Source organism: Diabrotica undecimpunctata, chromosome 6, assembly GCF_040954645.1.
Source record: "Diabrotica undecimpunctata isolate CICGRU chromosome 6, icDiaUnde3, whole genome shotgun sequence".
NCBI classification, from domain to species: Eukaryota; Metazoa; Arthropoda; class Insecta; order Coleoptera; family Chrysomelidae; genus Diabrotica; species Diabrotica undecimpunctata.
Genome location: NC_092808.1, coordinates 22,477,609 through 22,491,737, shown reverse-complemented (window position 1 = coordinate 22,491,737; position 14,129 = coordinate 22,477,609). Strand labels below are relative to the sequence as shown.

The window sequence follows — 14,129 nt, the reverse complement described above, 5'->3', positions numbered from 1 at the left end:
TACTGGTAGCAAACAATAACTTCAATGATCGATATCTCCGCAACTAATTGATATATCGAAAAAATTTTCAAATAAATTTTGTAGAAAATAATAAGATCAATAATATAATATAAAATAAATAATATATAAAATAATATATAAAAATATAATATATAAAATATAAATAATATATAAAATACCTAATAAATCGGTAATGCAATTCTTATTTTCATTCAATTCCTTGTTCCTATTGTGCAATTTAATAATATTCATATCAATAAATATTCTACCGAGAAAAAGACGTTGTCACGTAAAATCTTCGCCCGTAAAACCGACTTTACAGGCAACCGATTTTTTTTAGCATATTGTTTAAGATTATCTTTTGAGAATAAGATAATCTTAATCATCATCATAATTGGCTCGATAATCCGTTGTGGATCTTAGCCTGTTCACAAAGAAGTCGCCACTCCTGTCGATTCTTGGCAATTTCCCTCCATTTTCTGACCCTTAGAATCTGTAGTTCTTCTTCCACATCATCAATCCATCTCCTTAGTGGTCGTTGATCTGTTAAAAATAGTTCCATTCATTCTAATATTTATTTGTCTGATTACCTTTTCCAAGGCAATATTAACGAGGAGACACGCCAGCGCGTCCCCCTGTCTTGGACCATTATTAATGTCAAAGAACGTAGAGTTTTCTCCTTCAATTCTAACACATGAGCTTACAATTTTGCATTGTTAGTTGGGGCAACTTAACTAACTTAGGAGGGATCCCAAAGTTTATCATTGCATTGTATAATGCAGTTCTTTTCAAACTGTCATAGGCTGCTTTAAAGTCGACGAAGAGGTGGTGTTTATCTATGTTATATTCTAGTGACATTTCTAGAATCTGCCTATGTGCTTGAATTTGATGTGTAGTTGACTTTCCAGCACTAAATCCGCATTGATATTGACCAACAATATCCTTTGTAAAATGTTTAAGTCTTTCAAACAACACATTGCCAAAGATTGTCCAATATCAAATCTTCAGAATTCATATCCGAAATTGAACAGTATAATTTTATCACCCAGTAGACCGAATGAATTTATTTGTTATTAAATACACACACGTAGTTAATTAGGTTACATACACATTTGGTCAATTATCAATAATATAATTTGGACATCAGTCAAAAGTGCTGACAAAAGTTAAACAATTTACATAAATTAGATACACATATCACCGCGAGGTCCGCGAATATATTGACCCAATTAAAACTTATATAAAACTAAGATCTCTTCCCTAGAGAAGCATTCAATCAATATTCACTCAACAAACTTGATAGTCTTCAACGATCAACTTCATCAGTCTCTACTCAAAGTAATCCCGGGTCAACACCCATAGTATACGTCTCATCAATAAACTCTGCTACTATTATTTGGTGTTTCCATTACAACTGAACGAACATCTTCACTGAGCCAACGAAGGGGAATTTGTTCAAAGATTTTATACGCAGATGCTAACAGAGTGATGCCTCTATAGTTCTTACAATCCATTTTATCACTCTTTTTATGCAACGGACATATTATTCCATTTAGCCACTCTTCTGGTACCAATTCATTCTGCCTTATAAGTATTAGTTAATGGATTGCTGCAAAAAGTTGATCACCACTTTTTTTTTATATATTTCCGAACATATTTCATAGATTCCTGGGGCTTTATTGTCTTTGAGTTTTAGGGTGGCATTTGACACTTCTTCTCTTGTTGGGTATTCACTGTGTAGTTGACGTCGTAGATTTTGTTGATTGTCTATGTTGTAACCTCCTTCAATATCGTTTATATTTAGATGTTCGCTGAAATGTTGTGCCCATCTATTAAGAATTTCACAGTTATTGTTTTTACAAATTTTTAATCATGGTTGAAATTTTCGACAGCTATTATTTAAGGATTTGTAGTATTTCCTCGTTTCATTTTTATCGAATAAACTTTGTGTCTCATTGAGAGCGTTCTGTTCGTATTCCCTCTTCTTACGTCGATGGATACGTTTTTCCTCTCTTCTAAGACGTCTATACTCTTCTTTTTTTCTCAGTTTACAACCTGCGTCAATGGTTTTTTGATAGGGGAAACCGGGGGAATACCGCGCACGGGGACATACCGCGCATCAGTATCTTGGCAACACGGCGTAAGTATTGTAACATTCAACACAGTGCGCCGTCTCGTATTTGCTAGCCGACCACATGTTTGTAATATGACTGCATTCGTGGTATTGGTTTAGACAAGGTCACAGATTGTTTGTTTTTCAAGACATTGATGTAATTTTCGACTAATATTTAACAAGCGGTAAGTGCTTTTGTTATTAATTTTCATTAAAACTATTCAGTGATTATTTTGCTATATATGTATAGATAATTTCACGTACAAAAATAATGCATTTTATTTAGTCATTAACGAACAGTGATAAGTTAAGTTAGGTTATTCACTTAGGGGGAATACCGCGCAGCTGTGTCGGGGTAATTTCGTGCTGCGCGGTATTACCCCGTGTAAGAATTTTTGCTGATATAGTGTTTTTATTGCATTTTAGATTCCAAAATGCCCCGTGCTTAAGTTCGGAAAACTGAAAGATTACAATGAACAGAAGATGAACTAAAAGCTGCGATCACTGCTATACGATCTGGGCGAAAAATACTAGAAGTAGGCCGATCATTCAATATTCCAGAATCCACTCTACGTGACAAACTAAAGTCCAATAGCCATAAAAAAATAAAACTTGTCAGGAAACCAATTTTTAATGATGAACAGGATTCCACCATAGCCAACCATGTTAAAAAGTTGGCGAATATATTTTTTGGAGTCACACCATCAGAACTAAGGCGTTTAGCATACCAGTCTGCTGAAGAGAATAAAATAGAACACCGTTTCGACTCGATAAAGAAGATCGCTGGTGAAGATTGGTTAGAACTCTTTTTAAAGCGTCATCCAGACATTAGTGTTAGAAAACCCGAAGGTACCAGTCAAAACTTCATTTCTGCATTCAATAAAGATGAGGTTGAACGATTTTTTAACAATCTGCTCACAGTTATGGAAAAGTTCAAATTTCCTGAGAGTCGAATTTTTAATGTAAATGAAACCGGCATTTCTACGGTCCAGAAACCATAAAAAATTTTGGCACCAAAAGGTCAAAAGCAAGTAGGATCCGTAATATCTTGGGAAAGAGGGGAAAACGTTACCATAGTATGCGCTGTAAATGTTTCAGGACAGTTTGTCCTTCCTATGTTCATATTCCCTCGAATACGTATGAATTCACAATTAATGAGAGGAGGCCCAATTGGAGCAATCTACAGATATTCAAAAAACGGTTGGATAAATGAAGATTTATTTTTCAACCGGATAAAACATTTTTGTCAGCATATAAAAGAAAGAAATCTTCGAAATCCAGTGCTTCTCATATTGGATAACCATGGGAGTCACATTTCTTTGGAGATTTATACTTACTGCAGATCACACGGAATTGTTATAGGTTCACTTCCCCCTCATACCTCACAGGCTTCAACCTCTTGACCTAATTTTTTTTGGGCCCCTAAAGAATGCTTTCAATCGTGAGTGCGACTTGTATCTGAGAACTCATACTCATAAAAAATCACACATTTTGAACTTGCTTCCATTTTTAACAGAGCATGCCTAAGAGTTGCCACGATGGATAAAGGAGTATCCGGGTTCTGGGCTGCTGGAATATGGCCCATAGATCCTAATAAATTCTCTGAAGATGATTTCAGCTTAATAGATCACACTGAAGTTTCAGATATGCACGTTGTAATGGACTTAAAAACCGACGTTACCAATGATGACAGGGCCCTTGATCAGTCGAGATGTGACGAAACTCTGCAGAGAACTCCACCGAGAAATACCGAACCCCAACCGGGACCATCGAGATGAAACTATGCACAAGACTCCATCTTATAATGCCAAATTGAAATCAAACCAGTAAGCTGCACCCCAGCCTGGAACGTTAAAACTCAGTCTAGTATACCCATTGAAAAGCTGGCTCCTCTTCCTTCCAAATTTATAAAGAAAAGTTCCAAATCACATGCAAAACAACACTCAGAAATTTTCACTACCACGCCACTAAAAACGCAATTAGAAATAAAACAAGAAAGAAGAAATATTAAGAAAAAGCTGAAGAGGCAAAAAAATGAAACCAAGCAAAAACGACAGGAACCGTAGGAAAACTGGCTACTAAAGCAAAGAAACGACCTATACGCAAGAAAGCTGGACTTAGAAACTTACATTTTGATGATTCTGAGTCTAAAAGTTATGATGAGAGAAAGTTTTGTGATGATGAATTAGATGATATAAATCTAACGTTAGAAAATGAGCAGTGTTTGGTGTGCGGTGAATTCGGACGAGACAAAGAAATTTGGTACCGTTGTGTAATGTGTTTGAATTGGGCTCATTCAGAATGTAGTGGTTGGGACTCAGCAGTTAATTATACATGCGATATGTGTGCCAAGGTCGAACGAAAGACAGTCAGAAAGTAAAATTATCTCTTTAATGTTTTTTTTTTAAATCTTGTCTTTAAGAAATCTGTTTTGTTTGCAATATTTGCTTTATTAGAATAAATTTTTTTTCGAATAAAGATTTATTTAATTCTGCGCAGAATTACCCCGTACTTGGGGGAATATCGCGCAATGACAGATTTTTAAAGTAAATTTTTTTCTTCAAAATCCGTTAAACTTTAATCCTATTTTTTATGGGATTAACGTTCCCAATAGATACAAGTTTCATTTCTTTTTCTGACTTGGTTTTGCCCAATATTTCAATCGATTTCTGTAACACAATATCTCGTATATTTGCCCATAGTTGGTTAATGTCTTCTTCTTCTAAGTTTTCTGTCCGTATTTGATCTTCTATTTGCTGTCTGTATACATTTGCAGTGTCGGGATCTTTTAGTCTATTAATGTCGATTTTTTCTCTCCTTTTTTAAATTGCATATTCTCTCCTTAAATCGTGCTTTAACTAAATAGTGATCATTATCTATGTTTCCTCCTGTAAACGACCTAACATATAAGTTAGAGCAGTGTCTTGCATCGATGATTATATGATCTATTTGTTAATCGTTTCATTATCAGGAGATTTCTAAGTTATTCTCTCCTTAAATCGTGCTTTAACTAAATAGTGATCATTATCTATGTTTCCTCCTGTAAACGACCTAACATATAAGTTAGAGCAGTGTCTTGCATCGATGATTATATGATCTATTTGTTAATCGTTTCATTATCAGGAGATTTCTAAGTTCTCTTATGTATATCTTTATGGGAAATCGTGTCCCAGCTATTACCATGGTCTTAGACATCGCAAAGTTTATGATTCTGAGATCGTTATCATTAGAGTCTACGTGTAAGCTCCCTTTTCCGATGGTGGGCGAAAATATTTTCTCTCTTTCGACTTTGGCATTTAAGTCTCTTGCTATTATTTTGATGTAATTTTTTGGGCACTCATCGTACTCTCGATCTAGTGCCTCATAGAACATGTCTTTTTCATCATCCTCTATTTCTTCCGTTGGAGCATGGATGCTAATAATGGTATTATTAGCGAACTTCCCTTTAAGTCTTATTCGACATTTCCTATGAGCAATAGCTTTGAAATCAATTAAACTATGACCTTGCTGCTTACAATAAATCCGGTACCAAATTCGTGTCTGGTAGGATGTCCACTGTTGTACATATTGCAGTTATTTTTTTCCAGGATTCCTGAGCTATTCCACCTCATTTCCTTTAAAGCAATGATATCTGCTTTGACTTTATAATAATATATTATTATAGTGGTCCGATAAGCAGATTTTGAGATGTTTATAAAAATCATTCCTTGGAATATATAAGCAGACAAAGCCTTATACAGGGTCAACTAAAAGTAAACGCATTAAATCCAGTTAAAGGATTTTGAAATACTCGAACTAAGAATTTTTGAATTGTTCATGACAAACCAACACCACTTACAAAACTATACAATGCAGCAGACTTTACAGACTCTTTAACATATACAAATCACTCATAAGTGAAATGTTTCTTACAAAGCTTGATCACCACAGAAAATACTAAAATCGAGGAAAAGTTTTTTTTTGAACACTTCGAGATGCATAAAAATGTTCCTTCTTTGTAGATTTAATGGAAAGCACAAATCTTAAAGAACCAAAAATAGGATTACAACAGAGGGCGGTCCAATAAAATGAAACATGATTAAATGGGAGGAAATAGTGTCAAAACTACCCCCATAGCTGCAAACCAGCAGGAAGGTCTAAATAGTCCAAAACTATATTCTAAGGAGGCTGTGAACATCTCCACATATGTATCTAAAAGGTTTGTTTATAGAGAAACCAAATATCCCAGATAAAATGAATGAAAAAGAACATGGAATCTTCAATGATTTAAGAAAACATCGAAATGAAAGCCGAAGGAACTTGACAAAGTATGATGAGAACAGACCAACAAGGCACAGAAGATTCACTCACCAATTAGTAGGATAATCATGCAGTATGAAGAATCACTAATTTGTAAGACCCTGGAAGAAGTAGGATAGAAATATCAAATAAAACCTTTGTAAAAATCAAAGAGGTTTATGTATAAACATGTAATAAAAAAAATTACAACAGGTTTTACTGAATTTTATTATAAAAGTACATTTTAAATTTAAAAGTTAGCAGTATATCATACAAAAATATATAAAAATTAATGCATTAAAATTTCCATTTGCATTAAACGGCTATTAGTATCTCCTGGCATTCTATATGGCAACATTCCAGTAAAGTTTGTCAAACATTTTGCTTGTTCCCTCAGTGTTTTCAATTGGACTTCCATTGTCTCATCCCTGAATCTTGGTATATATTCAGTATTAGATTTCAGTTTTTGGTATTGTGCAAATATCATATTCATTGCAGCTAGAACTATATCTGGAAATACTTTGCAAAGATCTTGATGATAGTTTTTAAAGGTCTTTACCCTATCATCAACTTCATCCATTCTTTGGGGCACCAATTGTAAATCATGAAGAGTCTTCGATGCTTGAGGATAATTTTTGTCATGATATTGATTAAAAAATGTAATCAACTCTTTTAATTTGATAAAGGAATTTACTATAGTAGGACTTGTTTTATAACCTTCTCTCAAAAATCGATTTGCAAAGTTTGTTGCTTTTTCAGCAATTCTACTTCTTAATGAATTTGGTTCGTTTTCTAAGTGGACTGTTCTGGATAAAATGCTGCAGTTAAGTTTAAGAACTTCTTCTTGATTATTAGCTATATCGAATAAATCAATAGCTTCTTCAAAAAGACCTTTTTTCAAAAGGTTTTCTGCTGTTAATTGAGCAATGGTTTCACATGTAATATTTGCATATGTAAACTGATCAATGAGGCATTTAGTTCTAATACCATTACTTTGTACTTTACCTAATATCAATTCATATTGTTTAGTTTCAACAGCTAGATAAGCAACACTTACTTTAAAGAGATTTTCGCCCTCTGGACTTGTGTAGTTTCTGAGGAAATAAAAGTAATGTAGTGCTTCATTTGGGCAAACAAGTTCAAATTTCTTAACATAAAGCATTACGAATCTAGGAACATTTAATCTGCATGATGGTTTTTCATCCATAGGATCAATGCTCATTAAAGGAGCACCTGTGTCAAGTGGCCCTCCAAGCATATATAACTCATTTAAGGCTAAAGCCATATGCAAACCATGGATTTTGTACTTCTCAGTTCTAGATAAAAACTCAAATGCTGCTTCAAACTGGCCTGTCAAAGCTAACATTTGAAAATATAGGTGAGGTTGATTGAAGGCATTATAGTGAGTTTCTCCATATTCTTCCAGAATAACATGTTGCAAATCTTTATACTTAATGCTGTCTTCCTCACCTGTCAAAGCCCTTACTAAACTAAGTTTTAGCCACAGATAGTCATCAGCAGTTCTAGCAACTTCAGAATGTTCATCATTTATATCGCAACAACCTAAGATGGACCATACCATTCTTTTAAAAGGATCAGTGTCATTTCTGATATGTCTTCTATAGGAAAACTTAATGGTCTCCTCTAAGAGATGTATTTCTTCTACAGTTGCACCATTAAATTTGGCTTCCAATAATAAAATCATATCTTTGAATTCAGGTAATCCAGACTTTTTCAAACAGTATATTGCAGCCGAAATATCTCCTGATCTGAGACAATAGTAGACCATTGGCCACAAAGGTTTATCTTCTACAAGTCCATCTTGCAACCCTAAGTATTCTCCTTGCAATCTCAAACCTACAAAACTGCGAACTAAATGGTACGTTCCTGGAATTCCTCCTCTAATAGCATGGACAAGATCATCATTTATAATGTTATTCATATATGTTTTATACCTATCTTCCAGATAGCTTTTTGCTTGTTTAACCATAGCATCTATAAAAGTATTGGTATTTCTGGTTTTAATGGGGTCATCTGTTTTTGGAAAAGGAGGAAGCTGAGTCATATATTTGATAATTTCCCACATGTCTGTAACTTTTTGATCTTTAAATTCATTCACAATAGAACAGAATATATTAACAAGATTTGGTTTCTGGGCACCTTTGCTAACAGCTTTGTTATAATCAATTATCTTAGAAACATATATAGTCTCCAAAGGACCTAGATTACCTGCTGAGTATGTAGGACGATCCATATTTATAGTTAAATGTTTATTAGTACCTATTTCAATGGCTGCTCCAGAAGATGTACTCATAGCATTTAAAATTTTCCTTTTTTCTTGTTTCCACTCGGATTGTTGGTGTTCCCATGACATATCATAGGTAAATGATAACATCTTATTATAACCTGAATCAAAAATTGAGAGAATCTGTGTTCTGGTTTCATTTTCCAAAGTATTGTAGATATCTAAATCTGTAACAGGGAGAATTGGTTCAAATGTTCTCTTAGTACTGAGTGATTCAAGCTTCTGGGCAATTTTGGGAAGATCCACTCCTTTTGCACCTAACAGAAGATTAGCTTGAATATCTTTGGCTCCAGTTTGGGCAACTCTCGAGTACAAATCAGTGGACGCTTCTAATACTTGTCTTATAGACCTCTCTACTTTTGGAAGATCTTGGCTTCCTCCAAGTTCATTTGTGAGCTTTTCAGCTTCTTGCAGTAGCTCCGAAAAGTCAGACATCTTTTATCTAAAATAGGAACTAAGTCAAATTTACAAATATACATTAAAATATTATTTTACCTGTTATTTAAAACACTGAAATATGCTTTGTTTGCTTTCTGTTTTAGATCGTTAAAATTTTTGAGGTTAGATCAAAATACCGATGGGAACAATCGAACAGACAGTAACTATCTAATTATTCGAGTAATTAGATTCGATACCATTTCATTCGAATAGTTTGTTGTTTATTAATATTCAGCTATCGTTAGTGATTGTTTCAAGAAATGGTTTTAAGAAAAACGCTAGTAAAACGTAAAACTAAAATAAATATTCAAATATTGTATACTGATAAAAAATATTTTTATTTAAGCATTTTATTTTTCGAATGGTTTCGAATAGTATATTATATCGATGGTTTCGAATGTAGATTCACTCGTTCAGCTTCCTGTCAACTGTATTTTTAGTTCCAAATATACCCAACACAAATATTTAAACTGAGAATATTCTATTTAATTAAAAAGGTGAATTTACTTTCTAATATAAGTAACTATCAAGGTGTAATTGTTGAAACATTAAAGGAAATGATGAGTTACTGAATTTATTAAGTTTTTAGAGACAATGGTTCACGAAATTTATAAATCTTATTTTATTAAGCTGGTCATAAAAGGTCAATATTATTGCGGAATATATTGGTTGATCGTGTATAGATAATGTTAAAATGTGCAATATATTGTAAGAAATCAACTTTGATCTGAATATCTAATATTCCATCACCTATCAGTTATTTGTACTCATGATTTGAACCCAAGTCACTACGATGTAGAAGTAGATACTAATTTCTTTAGTTCAGGATCGTCGTATTTTATGGGACAAAACTGAAAACTCATATACGGATAGGGTTAAGACAAAGAGTCCTTTGTGGAAGTTTGCAAACAATTGCGCGATAACTTTGGGATCAGTAGTGAACAGAAAAGAAACGAATTCGGTAATTAAAATGCTTTATTTATATATTGTATTTATTTATTTATTTACAGGCTGTGCCTATTATAATTATAGCTCCACATCTTTTTAAAAAACGCTATATTTGTCTCAACTTTAACAGACACACTACATTACCACTTATTTAAACACATTTGATTGACCACATTAAATTTTACAATTTTGCCAGCTCACGCAGAGCCAATTGGGGTTAAAAAATATTCCATCATTATTTTTCTAATGTTATTAGCAGAAATGCCTCCACGTACGCCTTCACTTTTTCATATAGATTCAAGTCCTGTGATGGTAAGAGTATCTTTTGTGTTGTAGCCATCTCTTTCTACAACATAATTGTATAAAACAATAACACACGCCTTGACAATAACGACGCAAAATCCGGAACCAAGTTGATTGCTCTGTGGAGTATCCTCCATTTGGTGGTCAATATAGGTAAACTCCATTCGCTTAGCTCGGGCATATTTTGACAGATTCATTGTCGGAAACCTACAACACAACAATTCCTACTTCTCAGTATTAATAGCTCAAGTATCCTGCTATTACAGACTTCTTTCTTTAAAAAAAGAAGAATTATTCTAAATAGTCGAAGTGTATACTAAACCCATCAAATTTTGGGTAGTATATATTTAAAAAAATATATATTTAGTTGTTATAATTTAACTTAACTATTTATTATATGGTGCAGATAAATAAATATTGATTGTCGGTAATTCGCAAAGTTCTATTTTATTTACTATTTAGTTTGTTTACTATTAATATTGGCTATGAGTACGGGTGCTTGGTTGTATAGTAATTTCCAGCCACTTGACGTCTGTCAAAAAGTAACTAACTTCGCAAAAAAATAAATACTAAATTCACTAGACAGTTCGGACTGGGATTAGCGAACCGAGTTTACTAAATGTACATTCCACATACCTACGAGCTCTAGATAGGCGATATTTAAAAATTCGTTTTCCACATGTCAATTCATGTCCAGAGAACGGTCTGATAAGTTGTTTATGAAGTACTAATACTTTATTACCTACAAATAAAAAGTAAGATATTTTAGGGTTTTCCGTTCCAGGAAGACATTTCTCTTCAGGAATTCCTACTTCATTTTTTAGTACTGATTGCCACAAAGAGCATTTTTTAAATATGGTTGAATCACTATATTTGCTATAACTGCCGATATCTACGAAAATGAATCGATAACGTGAGTCTGCCACAGCCATCAACACTATAGATGAATACCCTTTATAATTATTGTAAAACATTGAATTACATGGGTGAAATCGTTCAGCAACTTCTTCCCACTGGTGGGGTGCGGTAGGCACGTGGATATATTCTTGCCGCATCCACCAAATAGCTAGGCACAAATCCCTCACTATTTTGCCATTCGTGGAAATGCCTAGTCTGAAACTGTAGTGAAGTTCCGTGAACGTCAGATATTTGGAGAAAAATGTAGACATTATGATTGGAATATAAGAGAAAAAAAAACATTACATAATATTATTTACCCTGCACTTATAAGTTACAAATAAAAATAAATCAAATTTAATTTTAAAAAAATTTTGTTTTTGTTTTTTAGGCAAAGCTGTAATGAAAAAATGGACGAATCTTCGGGATTTCTTTCAAAGAATCGAGAGAACTAAAAAACTATGTTTAAAGTCGGGAAGCGAGCAGCATACGCATAAAACCTATATTTATGAGAAGCAGCTTCAATTAAAAAAAATTACAGATCCAAGAGCCACTGAAGACAGCCTTACAATCAATAATGGGGATGACTGCGCTGCCGCTAAAGAAGAAGGGAATAATGGATGTGCGGAGATGGAACCCTCCAATCTTGAGTTAATTGAAAGTCCTCTTCTTCTTCTACTATTTGGAGATCTTTAGATCTGTTAATTCTGAAGCTGCCTGTGGTTAATTTCCTGGGAGGTAGATTGCCAACTATCCCTCCATCTTTTAGGTGGTCTTTCGGGAGGTCTTGAACCGGACGGGTTGTTTTCTAGGGCAATTTTTGGGAGTCTATTCTCATCCATTCGTCTTACATGATAATACCACATTCTCTTACGCTGCCTTCCCCATCTTACAATATCTTGAATTTTGCACTGCTCTCTGACGTTTGTATTTCTCACCCTGTTTCTTCTTGTTTTGCCCACTAATGTTCTTAGGGTTTTCATTTCGGCAACCCTTAACATCTGTTTCGTTTTGTTGGTATCTTCGCGTACTTGTATGCCATATGTCATGATCGGTCGTATTCAAGTCTTGTAGATTCTAATTTTACTATCTGTGCGCATATACGGATTTGACCAGACTATCTCTCGCATACATTCCGACAATGCGGATACTTTGTTGATCTGACTCCTTAGGTCCTTTACTGTGTCGTGTGTGCTTGATATATCTATGCCCAGATATCTGAATTGCATCACCTGTTCTATAGGGTTGTTCTCAAGCACTAACTTACATCTGAGCGGATCTTTTGCGATTGTCATACATTTAGTTTTGTTGGTAGACATGGTCATATTTAGTTGGCGGCTTATTTAAAAGAACTGAAAGAACTGTCTCTAAAGATCATCTTCTGATTCAGCAATAATTGCTGCATCATCTGCTTAACACACCATACCAATTCTTTTGTAGCCCATTCTGTATCCGAGATTGAGAGATGTTACTTTGTTTATAATTTTGCTCATGACTAGGTTAAATAAGAAGGGGCTTAAACTGTCGCCTTGTTTAATTCCTTCCGGTGTTGGAATATTTTCAGTGAATTGGTCTCCTGCTCTAACTTTGGTTACATTGTTGTTATTTAGGTTATGGACTATCTTTGTTATGTTGGTCGGTGTTTTATTTTCTATTAATATATTTAGAATGTCTCCCAGGCGAACCCTGTCAAACGCCTTCGTCAGATCAATGAAGCAAATTTACTCTGGCATGCCGAACTCTATAGATTTTTCTTTTATTTGTTTTATTATGAATACTGCATCTGTTATAGACCGCCCTCTTGTAAAACCTTGTTGTTCTTCAGCATTAGTGCTTCGCCTTTCCAATTTGTCCTTAAGAATACTCGTGAAAAATTTCATCATTGTATTTAAGAGGGTTATTCCTCTGTAGTTTTGTGGACAAGTTTTTTGTCCTTTTTTTAAATATGGGGATTGTGATGCTCTTATGCCATTCCTCTGGTGTTTCTGTGTCGTTTTTTCGTCCTGATTTCAAAAAACCGCAACAGCAGCCTAAGAAAGGAAACCAGATCCTGTTGAACTGGAATTAATAAGTGCCCTCCTCCGACCTACCATGTTATTTGAAGTCCAACCATCAACTCAGTACCAACTGCACAGTATTATGAAACTGGTTTGCAGCTTGTTAGGACACCAGCCGAATCTCCAGCAGCTCCAGATCCATTATATGTTCTTCAAAAAACTGTTTAAAAAATTGAAATAAATAAAAAATATATATAAAACAATATAAAATTTTTTCCACCTACTTACCTGATATAGTCAAGTATCATCAAAAGATGATAAACATTTTAAAAGAAGCAGACCTGGATGACAAAGACCTTAGAATAATTTCAGAACTCTACTGGAATCAGACCGCATACATGAAAATTAACGGAGAAGAAACAGATCACATAAAATACTACGTGGAGTTAGACAGGGATGTATCCTATCGCCGTTGATATTTAATATGTACTCAGAGAAAATTTTTAACGAGGCTCTTTACGGAATAGACGAAGGCATCCTTTTAAATGGTGAAAGAGTAAACAATGTTAGATATGCCGACGACACCATGGTGATAGCAGATAGTTTAGAGGGACTTCAGAGGCTAATGGACAGAATAAACGGGTACAGTCAACAGTACGGACTAAATATTAAAACCCACAAAACGAAACAAATGATTATCAGCAAGGAGAATATAAATGGGGCTCATCTATACATTAATGGGACGCAGATAGAGCGAGTAAAACAGTATTGCTACCTGGGAACTATTATAAACGAACAGTGGAGCAATGTACAGGAAATAAAGTGCCGCATAGGAAAGGCAAGAACGGTC

General features: G+C 34.3%; 1 protein-coding gene across 1 annotated transcript; it reads right to left on the bottom strand.

The window, feature by feature from the left end:
* Positions 1-6,600: 6,600 nt before the first annotated feature.
* Nup93-1 (Nucleoporin 93kD-1) lies at positions 6,601-9,300 on the bottom strand. The gene is made up of 2 exons (XM_072534431.1): positions 9,192-9,300; positions 6,601-9,138 (listed from the first exon to the last, which is right to left on the bottom strand). Exon 2 carries the CDS (start codon positions 9,129-9,131, stop codon positions 6,681-6,683), a length of 2,451 nt encoding a protein of 816 aa, XP_072390532.1. The 5' UTR covers positions 9,132-9,138; positions 9,192-9,300; the 3' UTR covers positions 6,601-6,680.
* Between the last annotated feature and the right edge of the window lie 4,829 nt (positions 9,301-14,129).